Source organism: Betta splendens, chromosome 24 (genome assembly GCF_900634795.4).
Source record: "Betta splendens chromosome 24, fBetSpl5.4, whole genome shotgun sequence".
Classification (NCBI taxonomy): Eukaryota; Metazoa; Chordata; class Actinopteri; order Anabantiformes; family Osphronemidae; genus Betta; species Betta splendens.
Window position 1 is genome coordinate 5,173,035 of NC_040901.2, and position 20,159 is coordinate 5,193,193.

Genomic DNA, 20,159 nt, shown 5'->3' on the forward strand with positions numbered 1-20,159 from the left:
CTCGCTCTCTGTTGATAATATAATCAAAAGGGCAGCCAGCACAATACCTTTGGACATGAGACGGCCTGCAGATCCAGTAGTACCGCGGCGGCAGACAGCCAGCCATAACAACATCAAACAGCCCCTAGCCTCCAGCGTTTACACAGAGCCAAGACCCTGGACCAAAAATATGATTGCTTGTTCTTTTTAAGATGAGAATGCAGACAAGCTTGGAAGTTATTGCAGACAATATGTGCAGGTATGAAGTAGCCTTAATAGTACAAGTGGCCGGATTGGAGTAAATAAGTCTGACCAAAGTAGTATTGTAAATAGGAGGAGACTTCTTTGATGAGAAATGAGATGCTGTCTAGCAGGACTTATGAAATGTACATGTAGCAAATCCTAGTTTAATTATGCAATAAACAGACGTGTTTTGCCACTGGAATGACGTGTGAGTTGTTGTGTTTTTCTGGTGCATCCATGGTTAAGGTTCATGGAGAATAAACAAAGATGGAGTCCTGGGCTTCAGAGGAAACTGGTGTATGCTGCCCCCTGCTGGTCACTGACTAGACTGTGACACGGTGCCTCAGCTTCCTGTCATGTCCTATGCATTTTATAGGTTTTCTCGGCCTTTAAATCAAATTCAAAACCTTAAGTTTATTTTCAAAGCAGCACATCCATTTTTCCTTTGAGTAACAGTGGCTGTGTCTCATGCTTCAATAGGGTTGACTGTATTTTGGTTTACATGTATTTTCTGTAATATTTACAATATTTCAGTTTTCTGCCACAGTTTAAAAAATGAATGTCATGGATTCAATAAATCAAAGCATTTCTTCATCTGGATCGAATTTTATGCATAAACGGTAAATTTGACATAAACTACAAAGACAACAAACAGGCTCCAATGACGATCAATGAAGCACTGGTTCACGCTGAGATCAGTGGTTTGTATTGTGTTGTCCACTGTGTTATGACTGACTATGAATGACTATACTTGGTTGCAGGTTGTATTGTTTGAAGGCAAAATGAGCCTCTGCTGCATATTTCAAGTGTTTGGATGCGGTTAGAACCTTTTGCAAACAAAACGTGTCATCATGACATTAGAGCAGCTGTTTAGACCTGCGTGTGATGATATATAAAAAACTGATATATTAAAGGCTCTAAATCAGTTCTTTGACTTTTGGAACAATGAATCCACTGAGTAATGAAACAATTTTTTAAAGAAGAAGAGGAGGAGAAAAACAAGTAAGGACAAGCAGTCTGGGATGACATTTGAGCCACTGTAATTGTACTATAGTTGATCATGAGGAAGGCTGGACAAGGATATTGTTTGAGGGTGAAATTTGGTTTTGAAGCCAAAGTAAGTGGTTTTGCTCCAAAGATAAAATGAAATGGAGTAAAATATGATAAAATGAAAATAGGACTGGATTTTACTTCAATCAGCCTAAACAAGGTTCCTGTAAATTAGCTCTTCTCTCTTAATTAAGGACACTTAGTGTGTATACAGGGTGGGACTCAGATCAGTCTGATGCTCACTGCCTAAAGTAGGTGAGTGTATGAGAAAAGCCCTTAATGTTTATCTGAAATAAGTTAAGCATTAAAACGTGTTCACATTTAAACTCACCATCAACGCAGCAGCGTCAGTTCATTTATGACGTGCTGTTAAAGCAGCAACAAAGCTCATTCAAATCAGACCTTGTCCTTTCCGCTGTTGACTTTGTCACAGCCTTTTAGCCTATTTTAGCGCCGCTAAACGCGGTTAATGATCAGCCGATATATTTACACAAGCAAACATAAGTGCACATTTAATTCTCGATGCTCACACTCTGCATCGTTTGGCTTCATCACAAACTGCTCCCTCTTGTGCTCCTGGAGTTGAGTGTAATTGCATTAATCGAGGGAGGGTTTCCTGCTTCACCAGCTGAGCTGATCTGATGTGTGAGGCAGATCTATCTACGTAGGTCCACGCTCTGGTTGGCATCGCTGATTATATTTCTGAGTCATGGAGGAACTCCCTTGCATCTCTGTGCTGAATCTATATCCTGACGGATGAGCAACACTGTTACTCACCTCTGTGTCTTGTAAAGGTGGAGTGGGTGGATGCCTCATTCAGCCTCAATGAACACACACAATAGCTTTTTTTTAACTGTTTTTTTAAGGACCTGGAAAGTTGTTGCTAAGCTGGTTTCTGTGGTTTCTGTTGTTGTACAGTTAATACTAAAGTACAGTACAGTAGCTGTGACATTGTGTCTCATACTGTAGAAGCCTATAGAACAAATGTATTTTATTCCTTGTTCTATAAAATATATAATAAAACATATTCAAAACAAACTAATCAGTCAATGAATCAATTTTGCAGTTGGTATAGAGCTGTTTTCTAAATAATTATCATTTATTGAATATTTTGATTAGTCCGGGAAACTAAGAAATAAACAGTTTTAGATTGCAAGAAGTAAGGCCAAAATTAATAATTTAGTAGCTGAATTGAAAAACATCATCTTACCCTTTTGTATTAAAGGGTAAAAAACGACAAAAAAACTTCCCATTGTACAGGCCCCAGCGAGGATCGAACTCGCGACCCCTGGTTTACAAGACCAGTGCTCTAACCACTGAGCTATGGAGCCCGTATTGGCGGCTGGTGCGTCACATGGCTATTTGAATCTTATTAAGCCTGCGCTCGAAACAGGAAGAGTTTTTTTTGTTTGATCGAGTGTTATGTAGCACATAACACTCGATCAAACCGGAGTCTCCACTTTGCTGCGGACCAGCTAACTGTGCACCGCAGCCGAACTTAACCCACCATCATGTCGTTTTTCCACGTACTCTGGAGCTACACTGCTCAAGCGCTTACGTTGCTTTTCTTCGCGCTCGTCGTCGCGTTCCTCGGTTACTGCTTGTACATCAAATACATCCACATGAAATACGACCACATTCCTGGACCACCGAGAGACAGGTGAGCTAGCTACTGTATGACGTCACGCGTTATGCATTATTAGCCTTAGATACTGTGAGCATACCGAGCTTATTTTAACTTCGTTGTTGTTATTGTTCTTCTTCTTTTTCTTGTGTTTAGTTTTTTGTTCGGACACAAACATACGATTTTGAAAGTAATGAATAAAGGGGGTGTTGTACACGAACAATTCCTACAATGGTAAGTGATTTTACAGACACGCAGTGGAGTTTGTGTTTTCGTTTTTAGCCAACATCTGTGCCTTTATTACGTTTGGTGTAAACTTATTAATTAAAACGTGCTTCTTTCCAGGTCAGAGAAATATGGGCCTGTCTATAAGATCAATTTTCTGCATTACATTGTGCTTGGTGTGAGCTGTCCAGAAACGACCAAGGTACAGCCCACACTTTGATCCAGAGTTTTTATTGTCATATGCACAGTGAGGAAACGAGATTCCTGTAAAATGAAATATTTTTTTTCTTTTTGCCGTGAAATTAGAAATAGAATACAAATAGCGTAATACTAATTAAATAAAATAGAATGCGCAAATAGTAGCGGCAGTATCATTAGCAAGGCAATGACATAATGGCAGCAACATGTTAACAGATGAGACAGATTCTATGATGGATGTGGAAAGTTATCCATTTCATAGGCTGGTGGCTGAGTGTGTGTATGTTTGTGTTAGTATGTAAGAACTTCTTGACCTTTTTTTATCGATGAGGTTATGAGCACTAGGGCCCTCGTTAACTCTTCTTCTATTGACTGTCTCTGTGCTACTTGCCCAGCTGTTTTCGATCAGTTTGAGCCTGTTACTTTTCTCAGAAGAAATAATGACTCACATGAAGCCTGCAGGATCTCCCAATGATCCAATCCCACCTCATCTTTTTAAAGGTTTCTTCCCCTGTTTGTCTCCTTATGTCTTGAACATTATTAATGCCGCCTAGCAAGTGGTGGTATTCCTGTAAGTTTTAAGCACGCAGTGGTGACACCTTTAATTAGGAAGCCTAGCTTAGATTCTTTCGTGCCCACAAACTATAGACCCATCTCCAAACTACCATTTCTTTCCAAGGTTTAGGAGAAAATTGTCTACTCTGAGTTGCTGAGTGCATTCTTAGATGAGCACAATATCCACAAGATGTTTCCGTCTGTGTTTAAACCCTTGGTATAGCACTGAAACAGCTCTGCTGAAGGTTTTTAATTATGTTCTTTTGGCCACTGATTCTGGCCACTGTGTTGCCTTGGTACTGTTGGACTTGGACAGCTGCCTTTGACACAGTGGACCATCAGTTACTCCTGTTCTGCCAAGAGAACTAGGTGGGAATTTTAGGAGATGCGTAGACTGGTTTGGGTCCTATTCAATAGGGAGAACCTTCTGTGTCAGTGTTGGAACCGCACAGTCTTCTGTAGCGCCTCTAATGTGTGGAGTACCACAGGGGTCCATACTTGCCCCTCTTCTCTTCTCTTCTCTTCACCCTGTATTTATTGCCTCTTGGTTCGATTTTCCGGAAACACAACATTTCTTTCACTTTTATGCTGACGACACACAAATCTATGTTCCACTTAAAAAAAGAGAATGCATACTCCACCGCTCAACTTTTACAGTACATTGAGAAAGTCAAGGCCTGGATGGCAACCAATTTTTTACATTTTAATGATAAAGAAACTGAGGTCTTGCTGTTCGATCCCAGTGATGTCTCCAAAGTCCAGGCAAGCAACTGCAGCACCTATGATATACAATATACACCTACAGCAATGAACCTGGGTGTGAAACTGGACAGTGGTCTAAAGCTAAATGACCAAATTAGATCTGTGGTTAAGTGTAGCTTCTACCACCTAAAACAGATGGCCAAAGCAAAGCCTTTTGTTTCACGGCAAGACTTTGAGATTTTAATCCATGCTTTTACTACAGCCGCCTAGACTTTTGCAATGCACTGTACGGTGGTCTTAGTCAGATGTCACTTACAGCTTGTTCAAAACACTGCTGTCCTGTTTTTAAAAGGTACGAAAAAACGAGAGCATATTACACTGACCTTGACATCTCTTCACTGGCTCCCGGTCTGTTTTCGGACCAATTTTATAATTGTTTTATTTGTTTTAAATACCTGCATGGTCTTGCTCCTCGGTATTTATCCGACCTCCTCCAGCCTTATGTCCCTTCACGCTCTCTTAGGTCAGCAGATCACTTAATCCTAGCTGTCTCTAAGACAAAAAGGAAACTTAGAGGAGACCGAGCATTTTTCTGATGATTGGCCCTACAAATTAAGCAGGACGACTCGCTACCTATTTTTATATGTCTTCTTAAAACACACTACTTTTCTTTGGCATTTTTATTTAGTATGATATTGGCCTCTAGCGCTTTTACTGTTTCTTTGCTTTTATCTACTTTTTTGTATTTCACTGTGTATTTATTTAAAGTGTTTACTGCACTTTAGCCAACAGTGTTCATTTTAAAGTGCTCCCATAAATAAAGTTGGATTGGATTGGAATCTTATCAGACTGCCAGTCAGGAAGACTAGGAGCCAGTCACAGAATGTCGGGTGTAGTCCAAGTGTTAGCAGTTTGTAAGTGAGCTCACGAGGTGCAACTGTATTGAAGGCAGAACTGTAGCAGATGAACTGTAACCTGCAGAGGTATTGCACAATCAAATGTGCAAAAGTGCACTGATGTATTGTAAACACAAAAGGCAGGACAGGACCTGCTTCAAAATGCTTAAGATTAACCTGAACTTTCCTCCTGTACCCATCAGGAGATGCTCATGTCCCATAACTACTGCAAAGACAGAGTCACCTACAAGAGACTTTTCAACCTGTTCGGTCAACGGTAAAAGTATTGCAAGTTTACAGGTGTTTTGTCATGACAAACAATGTCCAAGCTTGATTTGCTGGAATGTGAATAATGTACTTCAATCCACCCTGATAGGTTTCTAGGTAATGGCCTGATAACAGCATATGATCATGACATGTGGTATAAACAGCGTCGGATTATGGACCCTGCATTCAGCAGCTTGTGAGTTGTTTCAATCTAGTTTTTCGCCCCTTTATCAGTTCTTTGTACAATGCTGTGACTATGCTCTATATAACAATATACCTATATCATGTCCCAGGTATCTACGAGGTTTAACAGGCACCTTCAACGAGAGGGCAGAGAAACTGATGAGTACACTTTCCGATGCTGCAGATAACAAAAAAGAAGTCCACATGCTCAACCTAGTCAACTGTGTTACTCTTGATGTGATTGCCAAGGTACTGTTTCAAGTGTGTCTCGCGAGCTTCTTCAGGTGTCGCACAGAACCAGGATTCTGAATCTGTGTTCGTGTCCTTAATTCTCAGGTTGCTTTTGGTGTGGAATTAGATCTGCTCAATAACACTTCACCTTTCCCCAAAGCCGTCGAGACATGTCTAAAAGGGATGGTGCACTACATAAGAGATATCTTGTTTGAGTACAACCCGTGGAACAAACCGTTCATCAATGAAGTGAAGGAAGCGTGCAAACTGCTGCGAACAACTGGAGCCAAGTGGATCCAGGAAAGAAAGACGGCAATGGAGAACGGTGAAGACGTCCCCAAAGACATCCTCACACAGATCATCAAATCTGCCGGCAAAGGTCCTGGTGCCTTAAGTTCAGGTTCTAATAGCTCAGATCAAAAACTCAGAAGAACGATTATTTATATATTCATATATATTTGAGGTCATGGCATGATGAATACAACCTGACAGAGACTAACATAGACATTATCAGCACCTTAGATTACAAAGTGTAAATGTTTGGACTTAATTTTCATTGCAGAAGAAAGCATGACTCAGGAAGATGAAGAATTTATGTTGGACAACTTTGTGACATTTTTCATTGCTGGTGAGCCTGTTTCCTACTGTGTGTCCTTTGTGGTACAAAGTAGGTGCCTAAATTATAATTAACACAAATAGCACATAATGTGCCATTCACTAGTTCACACCATAAACTGAATTTTATTTCTGTCATAACATTCTACCTTATACATAAAGGATGTCATTATCATGTTGTATTCTGTATTTGCTCATTTGCATCACTTAAAACCATTAAGGGCAAGAAACGACAGCTAATCAACTGGCCTTTTGCATCATGGAACTTACCAGACAGCCTGACATTCTGGAGAAGTAAGGAATAATACAGTTCATAATACAGCTACATGGTGAACAGCAGCTGCTCAATGGCTTCTTTGTGTGTTTTTTGCCTCAGATTGAGGAAAGAGGTGGATGACGTCATTGGAACGAAACAGGAAATCAGCTATGACGACCTGGGGCAGCTCGTGTATCTCTCACAGGTACATGCATAAAAATGGGGGAGTTCAGCCAATCTGCCAACTTTATAGTTTTTCTGAGGAATGGCATCATCTACACATGTATCATGTTGAACTGTATTTGGCCTCCAGGTGCTAAAGGAGACACTGAGGCTCTACCCGACAGCTCCAGGTACGTCACGTGAGATGGCTAAAGACATGGTCATTGACGGTATCCACATCCCTGGAGGAGTCACATGTTTAGTGAGTCTCATATTAAAAATAAATTGATTTATACTTTTAGTGTAACAAAGCATAAAAAGACAGCATTGTTTAATGAATAACTAGGTGTCAAATTGTTGTTATTTATTCAGTTCAACGCTTATGCAAATGGACGAATGGAGAAATTCTTCAAGGACCCGCTGACATTTGATCCAGACAGATTTCATCCAGATGCTCCAAAGTAAGTGTACAAAGTTTCAGTGCTGCCTTGTTCTTCAGAAAGCCTCATGCATCTAATCTGTGTCTTATTTGTTTTTAAGGCCTTACTACTGTTATTACCCTTTTGCCCTCGGCCCACGTGCATGTCTGGGAAAGAACTTTGCTCAGGTGCGTCAAAATCCTCACATAATTTTTTTACACATGAGGCCACATGAGTAAAACCAGTGTCTGGTGTGGTGTTTTCAGATGGAAGCCAAAGTGGTGATGGCCAAGTTGCTCCAGAGGTTCGACTTCACCCTTGTCCCAGGACAGACCTATGACATAGTCGACACCGCCACACTCAAGCCCAAGAGTGGAGTAGTGTGCACTGTCAGACACAGGGATGATAAGAAATAGATACTCATACAGTACTACATCATAATCAAAATCCATAATAGTCTATGTGGTGGGCTTGGGTTTCTGGGTTAGTCAGAGCATATAGCTGTTATAACTTGTTTTGAAACATTATAAAGAAAATGATATCAGGTGAAGTCTAGTACAGTGTATTAATATGAAATTATTACTATTGTTAACAGCTGTAACAATTAGTATCACTTTCTGGATGTATTACACCATCATTAGCATCTACTAATGGGTAAAATAATAGTTTGCTTGCGTAATGGTTTGACCGAATAAGCTCTGAACTTGGTTTGTACCTTTAAAACTACTAGTAAGAAATAAAGTAAGTCATATACAATTTTACATCTGTGTGCAAATGTGAACATAATTATGTGCAGTATACGCAAATATATACACACGTGCACGTTGAATGTTTGTTTTTGTACTTTATGTTTGTACGATGTGGTTGGTTTTACACTTTTTGTGTAAGACTCTCGTGCTCTGGATTGGAAACGACGCAGCCACGGCCCCCTGAACAGCGGGACGCGTTCAGGGCGCTCCAAGCAGTCGTTCAAACGGGTTTCCAACCCAGGGCACGGGCGTCTTACCACGGGCAAAGAAGGTGAAAGTTCATGAAGCGGACCCCGGGATATGAAACACGCAGATAAATGCTGTATGCCGTCTTTCAAACCAACCACATAATATAAACATTCAGTACAGAAACAACAACTCCGTTGCCAATAGAACGTGCTTTCGTAAGTCCTGCAGGATACATGAAGAGTTTTTTGTATCTGTCCTACATAAGAGGTCGAGCGAACCCGAGTCTCCACTTTGCTGCGGACCAGCTAACTGTGCACTGCGGCCGAACTTAACCCACCATCATGTCGTTTTTCCACGTACTCTGGAGCTACACTGCTCAAGCGCTTACGTTGCTTTTCTTCGCGCTCGTCGTCGCGTTCCTCGGTTACTGCTTGTACATCAAATACATCCACATGAAATACGACCACATTCCTGGACCACCGAGAGACAGGTGAGCTAGCTACTGTGTGACGTCACGCGTTATGCGTTAATTAGCCTTAGCGACTGTGTGCGTTAGTTTAAAGTACGGAGTTGACTTTTACTTACAGTAACGCGTTGCTTTTGTTGTTGTTCTTCTTCTTGTGTTCAGTTTCTTCTTCGGACACACACCTACGATTGTGCGAGCAATGAAAAAAGGGGACCTTGTACACGAACAATTCCTACAATGGTAAACGCAAGCGATTGTGTCACAGACACGCGGTGCAGTTTGTGTTTTTGTATTAAGCCAACATCTGCGCGTTTATTGCACGTGTTCATCATTTCCAAGGCGAACGATTCTTCTTCATTCTCCACTGTAAATAAAACGTCCGTCTTTGCAGGACAGAGAAATATGGGCCCGTCTGTAGGACCAATATTCTGCATTACATCGTGCTTTATGTGACCTGTCCAGAAGCGACCAAGGTAAAGACCCCCCCCCCCTCGCTTCTGTAACTATAACCTGAAATGTATCGCACAATCAAATGTGCAAAAGTGCATCGATTGTATCGTCAACACAAAAGGCAGCCAGGGACGTGCACGGGGGGGGGGCGTGTCTTGAACCGCTGCCCATTTGCCCTCACTGTACGAGTTGTGTATAATTATGACTGTTATTTGGATATTTTGTAAGTGTCCTTTTTGTTTTGGCCCACTGCCCTTAAAAATGGCAGCACAGCCCTGAAGGCAGCACAAGGTTAGGCTGATCGTTGACCTGAACTTTCCTCTTGTACCCATCAGGAGATCATGATGTCCTCCAAGTACCCCAAAGATAAATTCACCTACAAGAGACTTTACAACCTGTTCGGTCAACGGTAAAAATATTGCAAGTTTACAGGTGTTTTTGTCGTGACAAACAATGTTCAAGCTTGTTTTGCTGGAATGTGAATAATGTACTTCATTCCACCCTGATAGGTTTCTAGGTAATGGCCTGATAACAGCATATGATCATGACATGTGGTATAAACAGCGTCGGATTATGGACCCTTCATTCAGCAGCTTGTGAGTTCTTTCAATCCAGTTTTTCGCCCCTTTATCAGTTCTTTGTACAATGCTGTGACTATGCTCTATATAACAATATACCTATATCATGTCCCAGGTATCTACGAGGTTTAACAGGCACCTTCAACGAGAGGGCAGAGAAACTGATGAGTACACTTTCCGATGCTGCAGATAACAAAAAAGAAGTCCACATGCTCAACCTAGTCAACTGTGTTACTCTTGATGTGATTGCCAAGGTACTGTTTCAAGTGTGTCTCGCGAGCTTCTTCAGGTGTCGCACAGAACCAGGATTCTGAACCTGTGTTCGTGTCCTTGCTAATTCTCAGGTTGCTTTTGGTGTGGAATTAGATCTGCTCAACAACACTTCACCTTTCCCCAAAGCCATCGAGACATCTCTAAAAGGGATGGTACACTATGCAAGAGACACCTTCTTCGAGTACAACCCAAGGAACAAACCGTTTATCAAGGAAGTAAAGGAAGCGTGCAACCTGCTGCGAACAACTGGAGCCAAGTGGATCCAGGAAAGAAAGACGGCAATGGAGAACGGTGAAGACGTCCCCAAAGACATCCTCACACAGATCATCAAATCTGCCGGCAAAGGTCCTGGTCCCTTAAGTTCAGGTTCTAATAGCTCAGATCAGAGGAATGACTGTTTAAATATTTTTCGTGTTGCAATTAATTTGCAGTCATGGCAGTCATAAGTACAATGTTGAATAGAACCTGACAGAGAGTAACATAGACATTATCAGCAACTTAGATTACAGAGTGAGTGTAAATGTTTCTTTTTGGGCTTAATTTTCATTGCAGAAGAAAGCATGACTCAGGAAGATGAAGAGTGTATGTTGGACAACTTTGTGACATTTTTCATTGCTGGTGAGCCTGTTTCCTACGGTGTGTCCTCTGTGGTACAAATTAGGTGCCTAAATAATAATAATAATAGCACATAATTTGCTATTCACCATAAACTGAATGTATTTGTTTGTTGTATTCTGTATTTGCTCATTTGCGTCACTTATAACCATTAAGGGCAAGAAACGACAGCTAATCAACTGGCCTTTTGCATCATGGAACTTACCAGACAGCCTGACATTCTGGAGAAGTAGGGAATAATACAGTTCATAATACAGCTACATGGTGAACAGCAGCTGCTCAATGGCGGTTTCTTTGTGTGATTTTTGCCTCAGATTGAGGAAAGAGGTGGATGACGTCATTGGAACGAAACAGGAAATCAGCTATGACGACCTGGGGCAGCTCGTGTATCTCTCACAGGTACATGCATGAAAATGGGGGAGTTGTGCCAATCTGACAACTTTATAGTTTTTCTGAGGAACGACATCATCTACACATGTATCATGTTGAACTGTATTTGGCCTCCAGGTGCTAAAGGAGACACTGAGGCTCTACCCGACAGCTCCAGGTACGTCACGTGAGATGGCTAAAGACATGGTCATTGACGGTATCCACATCCCTGGAGGAGTCACAGGTTTTGTGAGTCATTCTTGATTGGTTTTAGTCATATGTTCAATATAAAAATGCATGACAAGACAACATCGTAGACCCCATGTACACCAAATTTGGAGACCTTGGGTTGTGGTCCAGGCTACATCATTAACAAATGCACCTAACATGTTGGAATATAAACATGTCTTACATTAAATTAAACAGCAGAGTCAGGGCTAAATGCTATATAATTGCATAATAATAATAATAATAATATAAATTCATTTGCATCAAGACTTATGCACAGACAAAAATATGATATAATAAACCGTTAGCATGTATTTAGGATTATAGCACCACCTACGCTAGTATTTATAGCTCTACCGCTGCAATATTCTATGCAACACATAAACAATGGCTCAAATGAAACCTAAGATCCTAAGGAATATAAGGATATGACCAAAGCATGCTAGCTATCATGTGTTATGAGTCAAAGAACGGTAAACGCTAAGCTAGATGTTGGCCAAATAAACGCTGTAAACATTTAAATATCGTCACATTCGGTTCATATTAGTAGTGACCCAAGCCCATTCTCTGTTATTCCAATATTCTGGGAAGTGAATTATTGGCCTGCCATTTGGTCTCGTTGTTCATTGCATTTAATTTACAATCAGGCCATAAAATGCGATCGACCATTTTTAGTGGCTGTGAGTCCTGTCAATCACGTGTTGGTGTTTTTAGGCAAATTGCATAGCTTCTAATGGGTAAAGTGACACCTCATTGACTTTATTGCTATTTTATGTGCTATAGTAGTAGAAAACATCAGACATTCACTCTAGGAATTTATAACCTCATCTGACTGTTTACATTAAAATAGTTATAATAGTGAAAATTTTTACTTTTTATTATTCATAAACATTGCGTCAGTAACACTTACACAAACTTTTAAACCTCACATCACAGCACATAAGTGTCCCATTTATTATGACAATTTTTGCAGTCAAAAAGACTTTGTGCTTGTAGAGATAAATTCATTTGAATGTAGCTATGCCATGTTTCAGAAATAGGCTTGGGATGTCAAGGGTTAATAAATAACTTTATAAATAACTCTGTGTTAAATTTAAATTGTTTTGTTATTTACTCAGTTCAGCTCCTATGCAACTGGACGAATGGAGAAATTCTTCAAGGACCCGCTGACATTTGATCCAGACAGATTTCATCCAGATGCTCCCAAGTAAGAGTACAAAGTTTCAGTGCCGCCATGTTCTTCAGAAAGTCTCATGCATCTAATCTGTGTCTTATCTTTTTTTAAGGCCTTACTACTGTTATTACCCTTTTGCCCTTGGCCCACGCGCATGTCTGGGACAGACTTTTGCTCAGGTGCGTCAAAACCCTCACATAATTTACTTACACATGAGGCCACATGAGTAAAACCAGTGTCTGGTGTGGTGTTTTCAGATGGAAGCCAAAGTGGTGATGGCCAAGTTGCTCCAGAGGTTCGACTTCACCCTTGTCCCAGGACAGACCTATGACATAGTCGACACAGGCACACTCAAGCCCAAGAGTGGAGTAGTGTGCACTGTCAGACACAGGGATGATAAGAAATAGATTCTAATACAGTACTACATCACAATCACAATCCATAAAAGTCCATGTGGTGGGCTTGGGTGACTGGGTTAGTCAGAGCATATAGCCTGTGATACCTTGTTTTGAACCATTATAAAGAAAATGATATCAGATGAACCATTATTCCACAAATTAACAATAAAAACAATTTTCGCATGTAAAAACAATTAACATTGTGCACGCAAGAGGGCGCTGTGTCCCTTCAATGGAGCTTTATCACCCATTATGCCTGATTTCAGAAACATCTTATACTTTTTAATAATGTTCATTATATTATGGCATTTAAATAGACACTGTCTCTACACTGGTAATTTGATATAGTAAGTCAAATACAATTTTACATTTGCAAATATGAACATAATTATGCGCAGTGTGCACCAAGTACTTTGATTTATCGTCCTGTTTCTGTGCTGAATGTTTACATTGTGTGGTGGGTTTTAAGGTTAATTTACGTTTGAACTCCAGCATTCATCTGCTTGTTTAACATCCCACAGTCCGCTTAATGAACCTTTCAAATTTTACTGTTAATAATAGGATAAAACGTTCGCGACCTGGGTTGGAAACCCGTTTGAACGACCGCTTTTTGCGCGCCCTGAACGCGTCTCCCTGCTCCTTTAAGGGGGCCGAGCCTGTGCCGCGCGAGCCTTCGCCGTGCTGCTCGTCTACCTGCCGCACACCCCTCCGCGTCGCCTTGATTGGTCGCCGTGGCAGAAATCCCCCTGAATGATTTCAAACCCGAGTGTTCGGAGGAAGAGGAGGGGGAGCTCGTGCTAATTCCGAGCAGGGCCGAGGTCCGTCCACTAACGCGGCACCTCGCTAAAGAGGCTTATCTCAGCGCCGTTGACGGCGAAACGCGTCCAGCACCGCCGTTAAAAAGAAGTTCACTTGGACCGTCTCACGTTTAGTCGGAACCTTCGAACTGGGACTGAATTAGCGTTTGTTTATTTGATCCTACTCTCGGGCTTTTGACGGTTCCCACCTTTTGAATGGGGGGACGCACATTGCGATGCTACGCGGTGCGGCGCTGACGTACGCTCCTGGGAGCGGGACGTGCTTGAAAATCACTGCTAAATACGAATGGTGCGTTCTGTTGGTGACGGTACGTTAGTAGCAGTTTCCGCTGGATTTTCTCATTAAACATTCGCGAGGGCGTTCGGTTCACACCGGGGTTGCCATAGCACCGCGGCCGTATTTTCATCTCCACCGCGGGCCTGTTGAAGAGGACGCACCGACACTCGGACGTACCGGACGATGCATTCGTTTTTTAACACCATTCCCCAGTTGAGGCTTGGCTGAATGAGCTCTGACCGCTAGTTTCACGCCGACGTCCAGAACGAACCGCAACTCGGAGCCCGGGCAGCCATGGCCAAAAACCCGTCCGAGGCGCCGAAGGACGACCTGAGCCAGCTGACGGACGACGAGCTGCTGCGCTGCGGCAAAGAGGAGCTGGTCCGCAGGCTGCGGAGGGTGGACGGCGAGAAGATGAGCCTGATGATCGACCACGGCAACATGATGAAGGACATCAACCGGCGGCTGCAGGTGCACCTGCACGAGATCCGCAACCTGAAGGAGATCAACCAGAAGCTGCAGGACGACAACCACGAGCTCCGGGAGCTGTGCTGCTTCCTGGACGACGACCGGCAGAAGGGCAAGAAGCTGTCCCGGGAGTGGCAGCGCTTCGGCCGCTACACGGCCAGCGCCATGTGGAAGGAGGTGGGCGCCTACATGATGAAGCTCAAGGAGCTGGAGGCCAACCAGGAGGCCGTGTTGAGGGAGAACACCGAGCTGAAGGAGATCATCCTCATGCTGGACGAGGACCGGAACGGAGCCGGGTCCCGGAGCTCCATAGACAGTCAGTCCAGTTTGAGCAACCTGAACGGGAGCACGGGCACCGTGCGGGATGTCGGGGACGGCAGCAGCACGTCCAGCACCGGCAGCGCCGGCAGCCCCGACCACCACAACCACATACACAAGCCCGCGACGGAGAGCAGCAAGACGGTTCCCACTATGAGGAGGTCCATGGACGACCTGTCGGCACCGCACCACCACAGGAGCATCCCCAACGGCCTGAACGGTGAGTCCCCAGCTCGGCCTCCACGTGTGGACACACAGCTGGAGGCAGCATGCAGAGCACCAGAATCAGGTCAGAAGTCAGTCTAGTGGGTAAAATCACAGATGAAACAGTCACAACCTTTGTATCTGCCTCACTGATGAATGTGCTTATTCCAGTTGATGCTGGTGTTTTGCTTTTACTCCAGTGTGTTTGAGACACCAGGAATCGGTGTCCCTGTTTTAAGACCTAAATACTCGGCTGAAAGCTCCGAGCTGGGATGAAACATGCCGTGATGGAACAGTGGGACACTAAGCCTCGCTTAGCCAGCGCATGGGTTGATGAGGCGCCGTGATCTGTTTGGCGAGGGAAATAAATGCTGCTTCATGGGAGGAGAAGGCGCAGAAATGCCCCATTTCGCTAAAGGAGGTATTATTATTGCTTTAGGTCAGAAGTGGCGTGCAGGAGCTAGAATGAACAGATCCAAATCAGATCAGATAGGCCACATTGGAATTTTAGAAATGCAGGAGATGCGAAAGGATGAGTGGCGTAAACTTAAACACACTTATCTGTCATTACATAACATCAATATTGTGTCCACTGTGGCCTGCACCTCCGTAACCCGCTGCTTTGTTGGATGTGTGCGACATTGCGTGCCCCTCAGGCTCTGGCTCGGTGTGTTCATCCCTGACAATGATGTACACACACACACACACAATGACACGCCGGCGTGGGAACGGCGCGCCGCGCTCCAGAGCACGATTATTATTTCATTGTTAAACCAGCGCATCGGTAATGAGGTTGATGCTATCTTGTGCTAAACAAAGCTGAGCGCCACAAATATTTCTGTAGGGATGGGGAGCTCGTCTGCTACTGGTGTTAACGCAGATGTCAATCATTAAATTACCCCGTTTTAGTGTTTAATAACTACTATAAACACTCCTCAAGTAAGTGGTTTTCCTCTCCAGCCCGGATTTACTGGACTGGCTGCTCGAAACCCGAGCGGCGAGGTCAGACGTGGCCGCGGCGTGAGTTCTGCACAGGGGGGCTTCATTTAGCGCTGTCCGAATGCCACGGCCTCCCCGGGGCATTTAGGAGACCGGCTCGAGGATCGCCACGGCGACGCTAAATGAGCAGCATCTGTCGGCGGGCCAGACGCAAACAGACGGGACGGAGACGGGTCCGAGGTCACGGGGGTGAAACCCACCAGTTGCTTGGGCGCGTTCCGCGTCCTTCATACTTTATTAGCGGCGTTTAGCAATGTTTCATCTTTTACGTTGAAGTCGTTGGACTTAGAGGCACCGTGAGAGAAGCCTGTGAAAGGGATCCCAGCAAAGGGCCCTCGGTGGTGCTGGGGGAGTGGCTGGATGGTGGTGAAGGGTTGGCTGGGAAGCTTTGGGGGGGGAGTGGGGGACTCTTGGAGGGAGGACTGAGCTGAAAGGAGAGGTTGGGTTTGGAGGCATCCTGCTGTCCGCTTAATTGAATTTCTTGTGTCGTTGACAAGGCTTACAGACCCCCCCACCCCCCAAACCTCTGCTTCTTCTGTGGGTCCAGGCTTTGTGTGCATGGATGCTTGCTTGTGGGCTGTAATGCCCGAGACAACAAAGAAGAAATAAAGAGGCAGAGCCTTACTGTTTAAACTTCTCAACATCTGCGTGGAACCCAAGTGAAATACGATGCCGTCACAGAACCCATAGAGCCTCATGAGATCAAGACAGAGTTGATGGTGCCCTGACATTGTCCAGATGGGCCGATATAGAAGCCTCTCTGCACTAACGCTTGTTGACCTTTAACAGTCCCTCACACATTCCCCTGTTTTTTATCTGCCACATGGCTTTGAAGGAGCAGTGGCTGCAATATAGCCACTAAAAATGCTTCTAAATAAACCGGAGGCCAAGGCTTCTCTGGTGACTCTGGTGTGGAACGAGAACCCCGGCCCGAACGTCATTGGGTAAAATCACCATATTACAGATCTTTAGGTATCGTGGAAAGTCGATATCACCAGTGTAAGGAATTACTTTTTATGACTTGCACATGGTCTAACACATGTTCACTGAGGCAAGCCCCCAACTGGGCCTCTACACATACATTTATGGAGCAACGGTGACCTAATCCGTGTGCCGGTGTTTGCTTTTCTATGTCCGTCCATGAGGCCTGGACCGCCGTCGCTGTAATGTTTACAGTGGCCGTTCCCTCCCGCTATAAAATGACGCCCACGCCAACATTTAAACTGTGTGTTCGTTGAACTTTGGTGAGCTTTAACTTGCAAATGAGTGCTTCTGACCAGCGGCGAGCTGTCTTGAATAGCGCTGACCTTTTGAAGCAACAGGGACCCAGAGGCGAGTTAATGGTTCATACCTAAACTCCGCAGCCTCTTCCCTCTGCAGCGAGTCATTTTTATAAAGTATCAGCTCAGCCCACGGAGCTTTTGTGACTGTCTAGCGGCAGCATGTCCCAACTGGCTCATCTGTTTGTTCACCAGCTTCAGCTAAAACTCCCCACGACGCATCCACAGTCAAATATTTAGCCCAGACATTCATGCGTTTCTCTGTCCCCGTTTCTGGTTCGACCAGGTCTTAATACCTTCCAGATCTGGTGGCTTCGGCGTCGTTCAGCCCAGTCGGCTGCCTGTGGCTCGCAGAAACCAGTCCGATAGGTTAGTGAGTCACCAGAGATTAGACCGTGCAGGAGCTTCAACCCGGTGCTCGGATGGGTGTTTGATTTATGTGTTGTTACACGTGGAAGAAGGAACGTGTCCTGCAGCCTCCTACGTTTGTTCTCTTGGAGAAACAAAACTTTGGATGAGTGTTTTAAAGTACAGGATGCCACAGTGGGTGTGAACAGTTCCTTTTTAATGATGTAGTAGCTTTCAGAGTCTCTCTCGCTCTCTCCAGTTTCCATTTTCATCTACCCTTGGGGAGTGACATGACCTAAAAGCATACAATGAAACGGTAGAACCAGCCCTCCCAGTCGTCCCCCAGTCGTCTCCCAGTGCATGCCGTCTTGAATTAACAGACTTGTTACACTTCATAACTACTTTGTCTTCAAAGGACAAGTCAGGGTTTCACTGCCTTTTGTGTAGCAGAGTCACCCTCGGTGTTTCTGTGTCTTTCTAGTTTCAAAGGAAACCGGAGGACCCATGACACAATGGTGTTTTCCCCTCTGCTGTGATTTCAGGTCATGGTGTGGAATGCGTGCGGAGCTAAAAAAAAGTAGCCCGAGCAGGAATAGGATGTTTCTGTGTCACGTCCTGTTTGTCCACTCTCCAGTTCTTGTGTCTGTGTTCCCGACATGCTGTCTTGACTTCTTATGAACTCACCGCTGGTCATGTTTGTGCTTTCGGGCAGCACGTCATTTACACTCTCAGGATTTTTATGATGGTGGAAAGGCTCGCATTCGGTCATGTTAAAACGTGTAGTGGAAATTGTAGCCCTTCAGAGGAAATGCTGACATGTAATTTGCTTCATTGTTTGCATCCAAGTCTCATGTAACATCAGATCAGACGTGAAAACCTTCCTGTGTTGTGGCCATCCGCCCAGGTTACACAAGGTATTGTGTGGAGTTTCCTTGCAGCTGGGCAGGAACCACTGGCTTGTGAAGTCTGGTCAGTTGATAGCACAGATAAGGGAACAAACCTGGGTAGATAGATACAGTACTACCAGGACGGCGAAAGAGAGAGGGGCATGGGGGTGGGGTGGTGAGGGGAGGGGGTCAGCCAGGCATCAGGACGTCCCACATTCCTGGATAGCTCGAAAGGAACTAGGAGTGGGAATGGATGATTAAAAGCTGTATCTCAAGGTCTCCTTTTGAACTTTGACCTCTCTTCTCTCATCTACACCGAACTCACCAAAATATGCTCATCTAAGTAGCGAACGTACAACTTTTCAATGTATTTCAGCGATTCTATCTCCCGTCTCTCACCCCACTTACACTGCCTCCGTCCGCACCGAAGGATTGTCCTTTTTGGGTAGTGGCCCGCTGGAGGGGCTGGGTTGCTCAGTCGCCTAGGCAACGCCAATGATCAGTGGCGCGAGTGGACGGCACCCACGCTTAGTCTCGCAGTCACTGGAGCGGAGGGAAGCAAAGGATGGGGAGGGGGGTGGGGGTGGGGAGAGTTCTGGGCATTGTCGACCTCCGTGCTGGGTGACCCGTGCAGAATGATGCTAGTCAGAGTGAGGTCATCTGTGTGTGTGTGTGTGCACCTAAATGACAAACCGGGTGCGGTTGGCGCTGCATGGCGCTATATGGATCAGGAGAAAACGGGAGCACGCAGGTTTTGGTTTTCGGATGATGGCAGTCAGCTGATCATCAAATGGCATGTGCACCAATCAGTTGCTTGCTGTGACTGAATGAAAAATGCTAATGAGAGGCGCGAGGGTGAGGCAAGTTTCAGGCCATTGGACTCAAACAATGACATTAAAGACACCAAAACGCGCACAGAGCAGCAGAGTTGAGTGATGTAGCTCCACATTTTCCCATGAAGCATCGGCATCTAATGAAGTAATATAAAAATATTGATTATATAAATTAATTAGCACTAGAATTAATAGATAGTTGTTGTTCTTTGCTTGTGCTCTGACCTTAACCGGCTGAGGTTGATTGTCATCGATCCACCGATATTGATCCATATCAAATGTCCTCTATCAACTCCCAGACAACCGATTAAGATGCAAACAAGAGACGAGGGAGGAGCTGGATGCAGGTGGCCCCGTAAACTCACAATCAGCAGTTTAATTCGGTGTGTCTGCACCCTGTGACCTTGGAGAGTCCCAGCGCTGCCAGAAGTCAGCAGCTCCTCGACGGAGCGCCTCTTCATCGGCTCCTCTCGGGGGCCGGGACGAAGCAGGCGTTGGTCTGGGTTTTCTGCCTGTCAGCTCTTTGCCTTCGGTTGCCGTGACACCAGAGCCTGGAGTCAGCAGATGTCTTCACCTCCCTCGCGTTCACGCGGCGCTGTCACCTTGCTGCAACCTGTACTTTAACAGTTACAA

General features: G+C 44.5%; 3 protein-coding genes and 1 non-coding gene across 11 annotated transcripts in view; 3 read left to right on the forward strand and 1 right to left on the reverse strand.

The window, feature by feature from the left end:
* Window positions 1-2,530: 2,530 nt before the first annotated feature.
* On the reverse strand, window positions 2,531-2,603 carry trnat-ugu (transfer RNA threonine (anticodon UGU)). The gene has a single exon. It is a non-coding gene; the product is annotated as a tRNA-Thr (tRNA).
* A 75-nt stretch (window positions 2,604-2,678) lies between these two features.
* On the forward strand, window positions 2,679-8,366 carry LOC114849186 (cholesterol 24-hydroxylase-like). Its single transcript, XM_029140335.3, has 14 exons — window positions 2,679-2,932; window positions 3,053-3,130; window positions 3,242-3,323; window positions 5,676-5,749; window positions 5,849-5,935; window positions 6,033-6,171; window positions 6,259-6,532; window positions 6,716-6,781; window positions 6,990-7,062; window positions 7,145-7,229; window positions 7,338-7,448; window positions 7,559-7,647; window positions 7,727-7,793; window positions 7,872-8,366. The coding sequence occupies exons 1-14, from the start codon at window positions 2,784-2,786 to the stop codon at window positions 8,019-8,021; spliced, it is 1,524 nt and encodes a 507-aa protein (XP_028996168.1). The 5' UTR covers window positions 2,679-2,783; the 3' UTR covers window positions 8,022-8,366.
* Window positions 8,367-8,617: 251 nt separating this feature from the next.
* On the forward strand, window positions 8,618-13,288 carry LOC114849188 (cholesterol 24-hydroxylase-like). Its single transcript, XM_029140336.3, has 14 exons — window positions 8,618-9,033; window positions 9,172-9,249; window positions 9,401-9,482; window positions 9,795-9,868; window positions 9,969-10,055; window positions 10,153-10,291; window positions 10,382-10,655; window positions 10,863-10,928; window positions 11,082-11,154; window positions 11,240-11,324; window positions 11,433-11,543; window positions 12,641-12,729; window positions 12,809-12,875; window positions 12,954-13,288. Exons 1-14 carry the CDS (start codon window positions 8,885-8,887, stop codon window positions 13,101-13,103), a joined length of 1,524 nt encoding a protein of 507 aa, XP_028996169.1. The 5' UTR covers window positions 8,618-8,884; the 3' UTR covers window positions 13,104-13,288.
* A 150-nt stretch (window positions 13,289-13,438) lies between these two features.
* Window positions 13,439-20,159, forward strand: part of ccdc85cb (coiled-coil domain containing 85C, b) — a 31,660-nt gene continuing 24,939 nt past the window's right edge. For 4 of the 8 annotated variants that reach the window (XM_055506656.1, XM_055506657.1, XM_055506658.1 and 1 more), the window contains exon 1: window positions 13,439-15,264. In XM_055506656.1, the coding sequence (XP_055362631.1) occupies window positions 14,484-15,264 (781 nt within the window). In that variant the 5' untranslated portion in view covers window positions 13,439-14,483. The remainder of the gene's footprint in view (window positions 15,265-20,159) is intronic. The other 4 variants (XM_029140337.3, XM_029140338.3, XM_029140339.3 and 1 more) reach the window with 1 other exon arrangement.